Source organism: Apteryx mantelli, chromosome 23, assembly GCF_036417845.1.
Source record: "Apteryx mantelli isolate bAptMan1 chromosome 23, bAptMan1.hap1, whole genome shotgun sequence".
In the NCBI taxonomy this organism is placed as follows: domain Eukaryota; kingdom Metazoa; phylum Chordata; class Aves; order Apterygiformes; family Apterygidae; genus Apteryx; species Apteryx mantelli.
The window spans coordinates 5,844,344-5,857,989 of NC_090000.1; the positions used below are offsets into that span (position 1 = coordinate 5,844,344).

A 13,646-nucleotide genomic window follows, 5' to 3' on the forward strand; every position below is an offset into this window, starting at 1 on the left:
GAGACCCTGGTGCTGCCCAGCCCGCGTCCACCAGCCAAGGGAGGTGGCGTTCCCGCGGTTCTCTGCTGCCAAAGCGTGGGGGGAAGCAGGGAAAAGGCCACCCGGGAGATGCCGGAGGCGGCCACTCGCCCTGCAGCGTTGCTGTTGAAGGTGAGGGTGCTGCAGGAGAGGCGCATGCCACCCCGGCCGCTGCGGGCATTTCTGGGAGGTGGCCAGCCGGCTGATTTCCAGGTGCAGACCAAAAACACCTCTCTGGCTTCAGGGACACGCAGCACCGGCAGGAGCTGTCATTACCGGCCACTCGCCGCTCCTGCTCAGGCCTTGCCTTTTGATTTGCTCGCGCTCCATCCCTCTGCAAATTCCCATTCTCCGTCAACTTGCCTTGCAAAATGCCTGTGCCGCATACGAAATGGAGGAGATAAAATTACAGGAGCTCAGAATTGGCCAGGCTCAGTGCAATATATAACATAACAGATGGTACTACATGATGCCTTTGAAATATCTGTGCAATAGCATTTTAAGAAATGTATAACTGATCAGGCAGCATATGGAAAATACTTTCTGTGCTGAGAGAGGGTGCCATGCCCCCTCTCCAGGCACCTGCTCGCTCTCCCCGAGTTTGGGGTGCGACACGGCGGGGCACGTCTCTGCTCTTCAATGGAGAAACCCTCATAGAGCTCCTGGGAGCAGGGCTGCCCGTGAAACCGGGCATCTGTGTCACACTGAATATCAAGATTTCAATATGCCGTTTTTATTAAAAAAAAAAAAAAAAAGTTTTCATGCAAGAGTGAAGTGAAAACAAGGTGGTTTGAGCTGTACTTCACAAACCCCAGGAGCACCTTCCTCTGGGAGTAGCCCCAGCATGAGGCTATTCACCCCGAGTAAGGTGGCCCTTTGCTGGACTTGCTTCAGTATGTCCATGTCTCTCTTGTACTGGGGAGCCCGGCACTGGGCCCAACACTCTGGACGTGGCCTCACCAGGGCTGAGCAGCGGGGAAGGATCACCTCCTTGACCTGCTGGCAATGCTCTTCCTGATGCAGCCCAGGATACTGTTGGCCTTCTTTGCCCCAAGAGCACATTACTGGCTCATAGTCAATTTGCTGTCCACCAGGATCCCCAGGTCCTTCTCTGTAGAGCAGCTCTCCAGGCAGTGGGCCACCAGCCTGCCCCATCATCTGGTCATTACTGAAGACGTTAAACAGGATTGGCCCCGGTATTGACCCGTGGTGGATCCTGCTAGTGAGTGGCCTCCAGATGGACTTGTGCCACCGGTCACAACCCTTCGAGCCCAGCAGGTTCTCCACCCACCTCTCTGTTCACATCCCTAGCCCGTACTGTTGGTAGGCTGCCTTTTGCCTTGTGCAGGTCTAAAACCTCTTCTTTGTATTTTCTGTTCCCAGTTCTGCTTGCTGGCCTGCTGCCTGTCTTCATGGCCTTATATGTTGGTTGGCCCTCCTGTCTAATAGAGAGGACAATATTTCCTTTCTGTAAGGTTCAGCTCATATTCTTTAAGGTGCTTCGGGGTCAGGGGATGAAAGGCTCCTTGCGGTGTTTCTGCAATGAGTCAAAGTTGAGCTAAGAATAGATCTATAAACAAGACAGCAGGGAAGGTTTTCTAGCAGAGACTGATGGGACCCTGGGAATATGTTATTGCTGGAGTCATTTGCAAAGGAGGCTTGGACCATACAGAGCCCTCGGTGTGCAGGGTGCCTGGGTTTGCAATGACGGGGGCAATGACTCAGGGCAGACTAACCTCTCGCAACCTGTGAGACCTGTCGGTTGTGGTCCCGAGGAGTGTGTGCTGTGCGGAGGGTGCGGTGAACTGAGGAAAGATTGCATGAGATGTTGCAGGTAATTCTTGAAGTCAAAACCTGTGCTCCAGATGTTCCAGCTCTTGTGGTTTCCAGCTCCGCAGCTGCACTGCATAAAATAGGTGGCTGAAATAGTGAGGTTCCTCTTTCAGACGCTTGCAGGTTTCACGAGAAGTGTCAGAGTTGGCCCCTGGAAAAACCAGCAAAGAGGGGAGGGTCCGCACCTGAGGAAGGGTGCAAGAGTCTCGTGGCGGTGGGCGGCGCTGCGGGAAGCGGCTGGTGGGTCCCTGTTCAGATCCGCGGTGAAGAAACCCCGGCCGCCTCCCAGAACAAGAGCTTGCTGAGGGCTGTCCTTAGAGGAGCAAGGGCCGCAGCGTGCTCGAGGGCCCAGCTTTTTAGACGGCAGGGCGCACGCGAGATGCTTTGGCAGGAGGCAGCGTGCTTTGTTGCTACCCACGCTTGTGGAGAGAGGTATGTAGAGCTGTCAGTCTGGCATGCTGTCTGTCTGCTCACCCACCTAAATATCTATAAAAATCCAGGGGATATTAAATGTCCATGAGAGCCCTGGACACGCTGAGCTTCGTTGCTGAGCTAGGGCTCCCGGTGCAGTTTATCATCCTGACTGGAAAAGGCCGGCTGCCTCTTGCATGCACGCGTCCGACCTGAGAGCGTTTGGAGCGGAGTCTGGAATTTGCACCTTGGTCCCTGTTTCTGGACTAACCTACATGAAAACCAGAGCACAAATCTTGCAGAAAGGAGACTTCCCTTCGTTCTCTCACCTGGCTTTGTCCTCTCTGTTATCTCCGTAGTGTTCTGTTTGCTACCGTGTTTCACTTTAATCTGGTGTCCTCTGTTCTTACCTGAGCTACAGAGAATCAACGAGGAAAGCCGCTGAACTCGGAGAAAAATGAAAGGGAAGAAAGCTTTAAAAAATGTTTTCATTCTCTTTCATTCTTTAAAAGAAAAAAAAGCAAACAAAAAAAAGAACCCCCAACCCCCCAGAAGCACACAGCCAGTAAATGATGCCTGAAGTATCCTTGAACTGTCTCCTGCTTATGGATCAGGATGCATCGTTTCTGCCCTGCTTTCCCCCCCCCCCCCCCCGCTGCCCATTTCCCTGACGTTCAGTCATTTTGATCAAAGCTAGAGAAACAAAAGTCTCCCGTCTCGCCCCATTGCTGCGTTGACGGGAGATGGAAATTCGGCAACAGCGATGGCGAGTGAGCGTTTATAGCAGATTAGACGGGGGGAGCGCAGAGCTGTGGGGCACGCGGAGGGGCGGCAGGGGAGACGTGTGCTGGAGGAGTTTGACTTCTGCTCGGAGAAGACGTTTCGTAGGAAGGAGGGTTACCGCGGTCAGGGATTTGCAGGCGGGTGTCTAGCATTTCAGCGCCCTCCGGAGCGGGCCCGTCCCGCCGGCGGCCGTGGAGGAAAGCCAGCTCCGTTGCTGGCTTTTCCCACGCTGCTCGCGGCTGCTCCCTGGCCGGGGAAGAGCCTCCTGCAGCCCGCGGGAGCTGGGTGCTGGCGTGGGCAGGCGCCGGCAGCGTCCTGTGGACCCGCGGCGCTTTCGGGGGAGCCCTTGGGGATGCGCGGGGGACTCAGCTGGGGGCCCCTGCTCCCCGCGGGGTGCAGAGGGACAGAGCGAACGCATGTTGGGGAGCTCAGGGCAGGAGCCTGGCTCTTCTCAGAGGTATCGGGGACAGGGCAACAGGCAATGGGCACAAAGTGAAATACAAGAAATCCTGTTTATGCGTAAGAAAAAACTTTTTTTACGGTGAGGGTGGTTGAGCACTGGAGCAGGTTGCCCAGAGAGGTTGTGGAGTCTCCATCCTTGGAGATGAGATACTCAGAACCCGGTGGGACACCGGGGCGGTTCCTGTCACAGAGCCACCAGCGTTGGCGTGTGATTTGGAGGGCGGCGGTGGCTCAGTGGAAGCGCGGGAATTTCGGGTGAGGTGCCGGGACATATCTGGCTGGGTGCTGGTCTCCACGGTGGGGTTCCCTCCGTCGCAGAGCTGCTGAATTCATCGCTGTTCGTAGAGCATCTTTGGAGGTACCTCATCTAACACTCGGCTGGTAATGATTCTTGACGGGAATTAGTACCCTGTCCATCCGGCCCCATTCTGCCATCTAACAAGAGGAGATAAGTGCACTTAACAGCACACCGGCTCTTGTTCAGGCACCTTCTTCCCAAGCCAGAATCAATAGCAGGTCTCTCCAGCTTTTAGAGACTTGCATCCAGTCTTTTCATCTCTCGCTCGCTCATTTTTCCCAAGCAGCACACGCTTGCTTTTTTTCTTTTTTTACTCCGCAGAAATTTTCCCGTTCTACCTTTCATCTGAACCTGCGCAGCATTCCCTCGGCCCCGACTGCAGCTTGAGGGCTAGATAAGAAATCTTGTGGTAACTGGGCTTCCCAGTCCCTGTCTCCATCTTGCTCCTGGTTATTAGCACTCATACAGTCGCCTTTATCTTCAAAGTGCTTTGCAAACATTAATTAATCCTCCCACCACCCCGCCGTGGTAGGTGAGGGAGAGCTGCTCTCCCCTGGCCTGGCACGCGGTTTCTCCCCTCCGGCCCGGCGGTGGTGTCCCCCCATGCCGGGCTTGCTTGGCCTGTTTCTTGAGGAGCAGGGTCCTCCGTTCCAGGCTGGGCTTGGGGGACTATGTATTTCTCTTGCCTGCCTGGGCAGAGACCTGTGTGGAAAGGAGTACGTCTGCAGATTAATGCAAAGAGGAGGGAGAGAGAGGGATGGAGGAAATAAATGCCCAAACCAGGACCTGAATGCTCTGATAGGCTCGGGAGCAGCTACCCTGAGGCCTGAGCTTTTAACCTCCCAGGTGGTTTTTTGTCCGTGCGGTGGGAGGGTACCTGTAGCATCGGGGTGAGGGATGGAGCATGGAGTAAAGCGGTAGGGGCTGCTGGGGCAGGAGAATGGGATCGAGCCCCGGTGCTTGCCGGGTGCACCCTCAGCACCTGCTGCGGAGAGGAAGAGGCACTTCTGGAGGGAGATGTGTCTGACTGATGCGGACACCTATCTGGGGACGATGGGTGAAGCTTTTGTGGTTTGCAAGATGATCTGGAAGGTCCTTGTTCTCTCCGGGGCCTGTGAAGGGAGTCAAGGGTGACGGAGGCTTAAATAACGGCGTGTGAGCTGAGTGCCTGGGGCGGGGGGAGCCGCGTCCTCCCGCGTGCTGGAGGTGGGCAGCCAGCGCTGCCTTCGCCGCCTGCATGGGCTGTTTATTCCTTCAGTAGCTCGGAGTTCAGAGAGGCGCTTTTTTTTTTTTTTAACTACTTTTTTTTTTTTCTTCCCTTGCATGAAATGCAAATCAATAGATGTTGTATTCACATTCTAACAAGATGTCAAGGAGAAAAGGGTAGCCTTTCATTCAGGGAGAGACACAAACACACACAGGCAGCGGAGGGGGGAGCAACGAGCGGACAGGAAAAAGGGAGGGGGAGCGGCGCGATGGATGGAGAGGAGCGGAGGAAGGCGGTGGGGGAGGAGGGCGAGGGATGCAGTCGCTCCCTCGGGGCTGCCGAGAGGCTCTTGGGGCGGTGAGAGCGTGGCTGCTCGTGCATGCTGTGCTGGGCATGGCCACGGGGGAGCAACCCGCTAGGGATGAAGCAGCAGAACAGGTGAAGTCCATAGGCACGCTGCTTCGTGGACCTGTTTTATTTCTCTGAGGCCTTCGGTGTCTCCTCCTTCCCACCCCATGAAATCCCAGGCACCTAAACACTCCTGCTTTGCTCCCCGAGTGGCTTGTGCTCTGGGGAGCAAGGAAATGCAGTAACGGCTCGCTTGTGGACTTTGCACGAGAAGCAGCCCGGCAGGGAGGCTTGAAGGAGACGAAAATTATGCCGAATTGGGCTGGGGAAGGGTGGTCTGTGGAGACCGATGTAAAAGATGTGGATAAGTGGAGTGGTGAGCCCAGGACTGGACATGACAGCGTGGAGAAGAGAGTGTGCAAGGAGGGTGGTTGCAGGAGGTGGTGGTCAGCAGACGCAGCTGCTCTGGGGGCCGTGGCCCTGCGGTCGCGGGGGCTGCCGGGCTCAGCTTTGGCCAGCCCCGCTGAGGGGTCTGGGCAGCGTCTGGCTGCTTGGAGCAGCCCCGCGGGGCTGCTTGTCGCCACGATGCCCCGGTCCCTGGGGCTGACTTGTTCCTCCTCCTCCTCCTCCTCCTCCTCTCCTGTTTCTGCCCCACCTCTGTGCAAGCCGTAGGTGACTCCTGCCCGAGACTGCAAGCCCGGAGGTTTCTAGAGATCCTTGAAAGCAGGTTTCCTGGAAGGAAAGCCCACCTAGCCGGTCTTCATTGCTCTCCCCGCATGGTTTTGCCGCGTGGCGAGGAGCGGCTCTGAAGCCACGACCGCTCGTGCCGTCTCGGAGGCAGCCGTCGCAGCGCCGGGGCCATGGGGCGGCGAAGCGCCCCGTCCCACTGCTCTGCCTGCAGACCGAGCCCTCGGCGCGTCCGTCCCCCTCGGAAGTGCCGAGCCCTTGCGTTCGTGCTTTTGGGATGCTCTGCCGTGGTGGGGAAGGAGAGGGTGAGGGGATCTCTGCTTTATGGAAAGCTTAAGGCAGTGTGTTATTTACCAAGAGACTAGAATGGTCCCAGTTGTAAATATGCATTGAGACAGATTGGAAAAAAACCTGAAGATACACACAAGAATCGTGTTTAAATGTGCCCAGTAGACCATAATGTCTCCTTTCAGATCTGGTGCTGCCTGTCAAATTTAAATATGCATTTTAGATTCTCTGCTTCACATCAAAAAATAAACAACCCCGTACATCCCCAAATATCCCAGAAAAGCTCTACCAGCTAAATGCATATTTATGTTTATTTTTTTGTCTTTGAAGTCAAACAAATGAAGCAGCCAGTGCCTTGTTTAGCTCTGGAGAGCGAGCGAGCGGTGATAGATTCGTTTGCCTGACCTCCCACCAAAGCGTCTCGGTTCCCATTCTGCAGATGGGAAAGCAAAGGCAGCGATGTATTAAAGGTCTGGTCCAAGGTCATCCTTACAGCTGGGCTTAGCTCTTTGGGTGCCAGCCTAATTGGTTAAAACAGATGCAGGGAGGCTGGCTAAATGTGTGCTGGTTTTGGTTAATAGCTGTTGCCCAGGGGGATAAGAAAAAAAAAAAAAAGCATAAGGAAGAAATGTTTTGGGAGAAAAAAGTAAGAATGTGTTGTTTTGAAATTTGCCCAAATATAGCTTTTCAATTCCAGTTTTGAAAGCAGAGCAACATGTTTGTTCTGAGCCCATCAAACATTTCTGTTAATTAGAAATGATTTCTTTGTTCGTTTTCCCTGGTTCCTCAAGGATAACTATTTCTTTTTGCCTTGGATTGATCCAGGGCCCATTTTGTGGGTTCTGGGGAGTGAAGCAAAGTTGAGGTAGCGCAGTCCCCCACACAACCCGGGACCGAGGCGGGAGCTGAGCCGGGATGCAGCGCTGTCACCCCTCGGAAGGAAAGCAAGCCCTGGATCGGGCTGCCTGTGCACCACTTGAGCATGTGCCTTAAATGCCTTAAAGCCCAAACCTGTCCTCGCAGAAAGCACCGAGCGGCTGCAGCCAGGGCCAGGGCTTCAGCCGTCTCCAGGGACGGGGAAAGGGCAAGCGAGAAGGGAGATAGGAATTGTCCCAGGCTGCATGAGGTACCGGGCTAGGTATTTTACTCATCCTAGTGATTTAGCTCTTTCAGAGGTCAAAGTTATTGTGAACAAGGTTGCTTTACTCCTACTAAAAGGAAAAAAAGCCTCTGGGCGCTTCATGCTCAAGTACACCTAGAGAGCAAGCTGTGGGAGATGGGGGGCCTCCACCACATGGTGTGGGAATATGCCTGAGTTAAAAGCGTTTAAAAAGTTGTGGTTTTATTCGTGCTGAGTAGGAACTGAATAGAGATTAATGGCTAAAGGCTCCAGAAAGTTTGTCCTCCTGGCAGATGCTCAGGTCCGTTCTAGCTGCCGTCCCTTCCCTTGCCCGGCGAGTGTCCCGCTGCACGCGGCAAGCGCCGTTCCCGCTCTTCCTTGGTGCTGTTGTGAATTATAATACTGCCGAGAGGAGCGGACGTGGAGGGAGAGACGCTTGCCCTCTCTGTGATGAGCTTGCGTCCAGCTGCAACGAGTGGGTGTGACGAACCTGGGGAAGAAAACCAGCAGGGGAGGAAATCATAGAGGGTTATTTTTTTTTGGTCTGGATTTGAAGAACGTGAGGCGTTGGGTGTCAGAGAACAGCTTCGTTGCCTGAGCTCGGGGCCCCGGCGCGCAGCCCTTTAGCGGCTTGCAGGAACTACCTGGGCAGCCCGGTGTTTCGGTGACGGTGGCTTTGCTGGACCGCTGGGTTTCTAATGTCAATGAGACGTTGAGGGAGGCGTTGGACATGCAAAGAGGGGTCTAGCGGGAGAAGGGTCCTGGGGAACGCGGGGACCAAGGATGGTGAAAGAATCACCAAAAAGATGAATAGAGAGACTCAGGGAAGGAGCAGAACAAAACCTGGCATAGAAGAGAGTATGGCGGACGGGTTTATGACCAGCGCTGCCAAAAAGCTGTGGTGTGTGTGGGTATCTGGAAGTCCACAGTATTGGCCCAAGGGTGCACTCGAGCTGGCCTGAAACAGAAAAGAGACCTTTAACCAAGAGGTAATGGGGAGGGAGATTGTTTTGAGTAAAACAAAATGTTTTATTTTGCCTTCAAGCATTTTAAAATGCTTAAAATATATTTTTAGCAAAGCTGCAATGAATATGAAATAAGAAATGGAAACATTTCTGTTCAGAAAATGTCAAAAATAAGTGTTATTTCTTTTCAAAACTTTTCTTTGGAAATCGAATCAAGGCTGTAGCCTGCAAATGCTTTGAACTGGCAGGGAGGAACATTTTAGCTGAAAAATATCGTTCAGCCCTGGTGAGGGAGCTGGGGATGCAGCAGGGGGGTCATGGCTAGCAAGCGCCCCGGCGGGGAGGCCGTGTCCCATGCAATGCGGTGGGGAGGCTTGAGGCCCGGCAGTGGTGCAGGAACGCGCCCGAGGAGGCCTGGGGGAGAGCAGGAATCGGGGAGAAACTGTGGTTTGGCCTGTGCTGGGTTAAAGAGCCTCTGGAGAGGCTCTTTCCTCGGCAGGAACCAGGAGGGTTTTGGGTTGGGGTCTGCAAGAGCGGATGCCCTGGGCTCTGCGTCCTTTTAGGGTTCGGTGAATGTGCCGAAGGGGGGGAAAAAAGGCTCTGGATGGGATGCACGGAGAAGACTGCTTCTCAGTTTCGGAGATTTCGTGTGGAAAAACACCCACTCATGCTAAAAAGCTTGGCTTGCTCGCCGCTTTGCCTCTCCTGGCAGCAGGCAGAGCTGCCGGCTTGTGCTGGCGGAGGGGCCCCGGGCGCGTGGAGCCGGCGGTGTGCGTGGCAGGGGTGAGCGCCCGGGGCACCCCCAGGGACCCGCTCCGGCGGCGTCCAGCCCTCGGCGGTCCCGCTCGGCGGAGGATCTCGCACCCCGCTGCACGAGGCGCCGGGAGGGGACGGCTGCTGCGGGAGGAGCCCGTGGGGCTGCGCGTCCCCCGTGCCGGGCTGCTCTTCCCGCGCGGGGCACCGCTGCCCGCCGGGGCCGGGGTGGTGCGCGGAGGGGGTCGTCGGGCGCCTGTAGCTGCCCGGCTGCAGAGTGAGACCTGCAGAAGAGCAAGTGTGCGTGTGTCACTCAGCAACTCGAACCAATGGGTGCCTGGTAGGAGGTCTGCTTTGCACCGTGCACAGGCTGAGGCTGGTGCTCCTTCTGCGAGTTGTGCGTGCGTGCGTGTGTGTGTGTGTGCGTGCGCGCGTGTGCGCACGGGAAAAGCAGAGACACTGACTGCCTGCTCCCATCTCTCTCTCTCTCTCTAGCTCACTAACTCACTCTCCCTCCCTCTGCAAACATTGGATTTAAACCTGCTCAGAATTCAGCACAGACGAAAGCAGCGGCGGCAGCAGCAAGCAGCAAGCAAATCAGCCGCTAGTCTACCGCAGCTCCAAGATGTACCATCCTGCCTGCTGGATCGTCTTCACAGCCACAACTGCCCTGCTCTTCATCCCAGGTAGTGCAAAGAGCTTTTCCTCCAGGGGATGGCAGGGTGTCAGTTCAGAGGGAGGGAAAAACGGGCGGTGTGTGCGTGCGTGGCCGACCTGGACTTCCTGCACCGTGCGCACGAACGCACACCCGTGCATACGGGCAGCGAGTCGCTCTGCTGCAGAGAATTGCCAAGTGCTTTCGGTCGTCGGGGCGAGCGGGGCGCAGAAAGCCGTGCCCGTCCTCCGTGGCAGCGCTGGCCTCCCCGGCGGGCACCGCACCGCCTGGAGAGCCTGCGCGAGAGCGGCTCTGGCGCTTGCGGCGGAGGCTGGCGGGGATCGCCAGGCACGGCGTGCGTGCAGCCCGCGGGCTGTCGAGAAGTCTGTCCCCCTCTGCCTCGCTCCCGTCCTCGTGCTCTCTGCTCGGGCGTCCTCTCGCAGTAAATGGTGGTGGCGGGGAGCTTTTTCTCCTTGGAAGTTGGACACCTCCTGTGCCCTCCCTCCTGAGCCGTCTTGCCGTTCCCAAAGCCCCCCTGCATCTCTGCTCGCCTGAGGGCTGCAAACTCAGGCACCGCTCTGAGTCGTGCCCGTCTCCCCCTCGCTCGGGGGCTCCCTTCTGCAAGGCGAAAATGCCTCCCCCCGTGCAGGCACCTGCGCGGACCGCGTCAGGCTGCGGCGGGGGGCGAAGGTGCTGCAGTCTTCGCAAGCTGAGCAGGTGGCTGCCTCTCCCTGGGCTGTCCTCGTCCCCGCGGCTCGCCGAGCCCGCCGGGTCGGGCACGGCGTGTCGCCAGGTGGGGAGGTGAGGGGGGAGACGCGGAGCCTTGCCTCGAAACGCCGGCTCCGCGCCGATGCTCAGCGCGCGGGGCTCAGTGGGGTGGCGAACGCAGCCCTGCACTGCACTGCCAATCATCCTTGGGGGGGAACAGAGATGCACATTTCGGGGTGGAAGTCACCAGCATTTTGTGATGACAGTGTGCACTTTTAGCAGCTGCAAAGGTTATGGTGCCTGTGCAAGCAGATGGAGACTGGGTGTCGAGTCTCAGATGCGATCTTAACCCAACATGTGTTTTTCATGACTGTCAGTGAGAATTGCGCTTGACTCCAGAGGGCAGGGAAGAGGCACATCTATAATTTCAGCAGCTTTCCGTGGTTTAGTTGCAGTGCTTTTCAGTGCAGGGGTGGCATGTGTGGGAAGAAGATGAGCCCGGAGGAGGAGAGGTTAGCTGTGTCACAACTGGAAAAGAGCTCTTTTCGCAGCGCCGCTGTGACAAATAATCACAAGGCGACTCGGGCTAAAACTTCCTCCGGGAGGCTCGTGCCGTGGGACCGTCCATACCCGTGGGTTCTTTGGTAGAGCAGGGTGTAAAAGAGCCTCTGGGACAGGCCGGGGTGGCCCTGATGTTCAGCTTGAACGCAGGGCTGTGCGATGTGCAGGGGCTCCCGGGACAGGCCTGCTCCTCGGCGGCCAGCATCGCTCCCCGGGGCGTGCAGCCGGTCGAAGAGCGCCGACGGATGACCTCCTACGGCAGCGCTTTTCAGGTGTTGTCTCAAGCTCTGCAGGAAGGCCTTCAACCCAAATGGTGCAAGCAGAGTTTTGGCAGAGAGGGCACGCAGGCGTGAGCCAGAGCAAGCTGTGAGGAGGAGGAGGAGAACGCGGGGGCGTGAGCTGTCCGATTTTGCCGAATGCAAGGGGGTCTTATGGAAAATATTCCAATGCTTTATCAGTTAGGGCCAGACAAGCCAGGTACGCCATGGGAGGGGTGGGGGCAGCTTGCCTTACCAAAGCTGTGCTCAGCAGAGTGCTGGCTTTTTGTACCTGCCCGCTGGGTGAGTTCTCTCTGGGTCAAAATCGCAGAGAAATGGATGTGAGGCAGCTCAAATGGGGCACTGGACAGCGTGCGGACATATGCCGCTTGATGGGCTGTCATCGAGGTGTCCTTGATCTGTAGAAGCTGGCGAAGGCTGACATGGAGCATTTGCAGTTTGCTGGTGCCCTGCTGCAGTTTCCTCGGGACCTGGCTGTTTGGCCCAGGGCCTGCTCTAGCTGCGACCGCTCTGTGTCACGGGGAAGGAAAGAGAACCGTGCATTTAAGCCTCCAGTAGCTTGGGAGAGGGTTTCTCGGTCTGTGCTTCACAGTTGTAGCTTTCCCTTCTTATTTGTATTGAGCGGCAATATCTGCTTTGGCTCTGAATGTCCCCTGAGCCGAACCAGCCTAGGAATTTGCCCAGCTGGGCTCAGCCATTAATCCGTCAAGCTGAAAACCTGCTACCTGCATTAGAGGAAGGAAAATATGCCTGTGCCCTGGGCTGGCTTCTTGGCGCTGGGCTCAAGGGAAGCTTTTCCTCCCTGCCCCTGCACCAAGCACTTTATGCCTTGAAGCCGGGGATTTGAACATCTCCTTTTCTTGCACCAGTTCCAGAGAATGGATGTTATCCGTCTCTTCCAAACCTGGCCGCAGTAGAGATTTCAGTACTGGATTAGCCAGTGTCATGGTTTCAGTGATGTGGGTTGTAACGTGAGTAATTTTGGCAAAGTTGTTCCGGATTGTAGCCGGGATAGAGGGAAGGAAAATCTGCCAACCCATGAGGCCTGCATCTTCGCTTATTTTTTGGGGGGGTGTTTATTATTTGCAAGCATAATCCCACGTGTTTTATGCAGGTGATGCTCCCCTGGGATATGCAGAGGCTGTTTGTGAGGTGTAAACTCCTTCCCCCTCCATTTTTGTATGAATCCTGCAGGAGTTGTGCATGGGGTAGTTAAAGTGAGAAGGGAACCTGCTTTTAGAAGGTGTAATTAGAGTGAAGGGAAACATCACAACTTGAAGGCTCCTGGAGAAAATAGCATCACAAAGTTATTATTAGCTGTAATAGCTTATTTGCCAGTTTTTTCCTCTTTCTCTCTCTCCCACCTCTGTTCTTTTTTTTTTTTCCCTCTTACTTTTGTTTGGAAAGATGCGTTTTTCCCATCGGGGCTTATGCCGTCTCGTTACCAATTTACTCTTGTGGAATCTAAAGACACGAAAGGTTAATGCAATAATGAAACCCTGACCCCTCTGGTCACAGATAGCGTCTCACGCTGCAGCTTTTTATTTCTTTGTAAGACAAGTTTCCATCCAAAATAATCTCTAAGGCTAATGCTGTTGTCATCTGGGGCCTTTGGGGAGGCGGGTTCACAGACATCGGTTGCTTTCTGAGGTGCAATCTTTCTGATGGGAAGGACGTTGAAGGTTTTTAATGAGCCCGGCACTGCAAGGTGAGGTGGGTACTTTAATTGTCAAGCCAATGGCAAATGCTCTGAAGTGCTGGGGCATTTTTGGGTGCTGAGGAGTGAGTTGTATGGGGGTGGGAGGTGTGCTGCACTGGAGAATGAGGCTGGGGCAGGGAGAGCGTCTCTGGCTGCTCTGCAGTTATTATGGTGCAGTATCGTGGCTCTACAGGTGGCCGAAGGAAATGCACCCCGGCTTCTCGGGGCGTTTATACTGCTGCCTTTGTCGGCTCTGCAAAACGGGTTCCCGTGGCACGGCTCCTTGCAGCCTGGGGCTCGGGGGTACTCGAGCACCGCGACGCTCCAGTCCCCAGCGCTCGCAGCGCGGTGCCGATCCCCGTGCCCGGGCTCTGTCTCCGCAGTGCTCACAATTCCCGTGCAGGTACGTCCTGCGCTGGCTCGCTCCCAGCCTGGCTGCGGGCTGCGAGCGACGTTCCCTGCAACACGTGCCGTGCTGCTCTCCAGGGCGCCAGCAGCGCCGGGCTCTCTCTGTGTCCAGCAGCTCTGGGAGGAAATCCAGCTCTTTGGCTAGGTCTCCTTCATCTGCCGTT

At 55.8% G+C, this 13,646-nt stretch overlaps 1 protein-coding gene across 1 annotated transcript in view; it reads left to right on the plus strand.

Moving 5' to 3' along the window:
- The first annotated feature begins 9,792 nt into the window (after nucleotides 1-9,792).
- Nucleotides 9,793-13,646, plus strand: part of OPCML (opioid binding protein/cell adhesion molecule like) — a 372,466-nt gene continuing 368,612 nt past the window's right edge. The window contains exon 1 of the mRNA XM_067309996.1: nucleotides 9,793-9,859. Coding sequence (XP_067166097.1) covers nucleotides 9,799-9,859 — 61 coding nt within the window. The 5' untranslated portion in view covers nucleotides 9,793-9,798. The remainder of the gene's footprint in view (nucleotides 9,860-13,646) is intronic.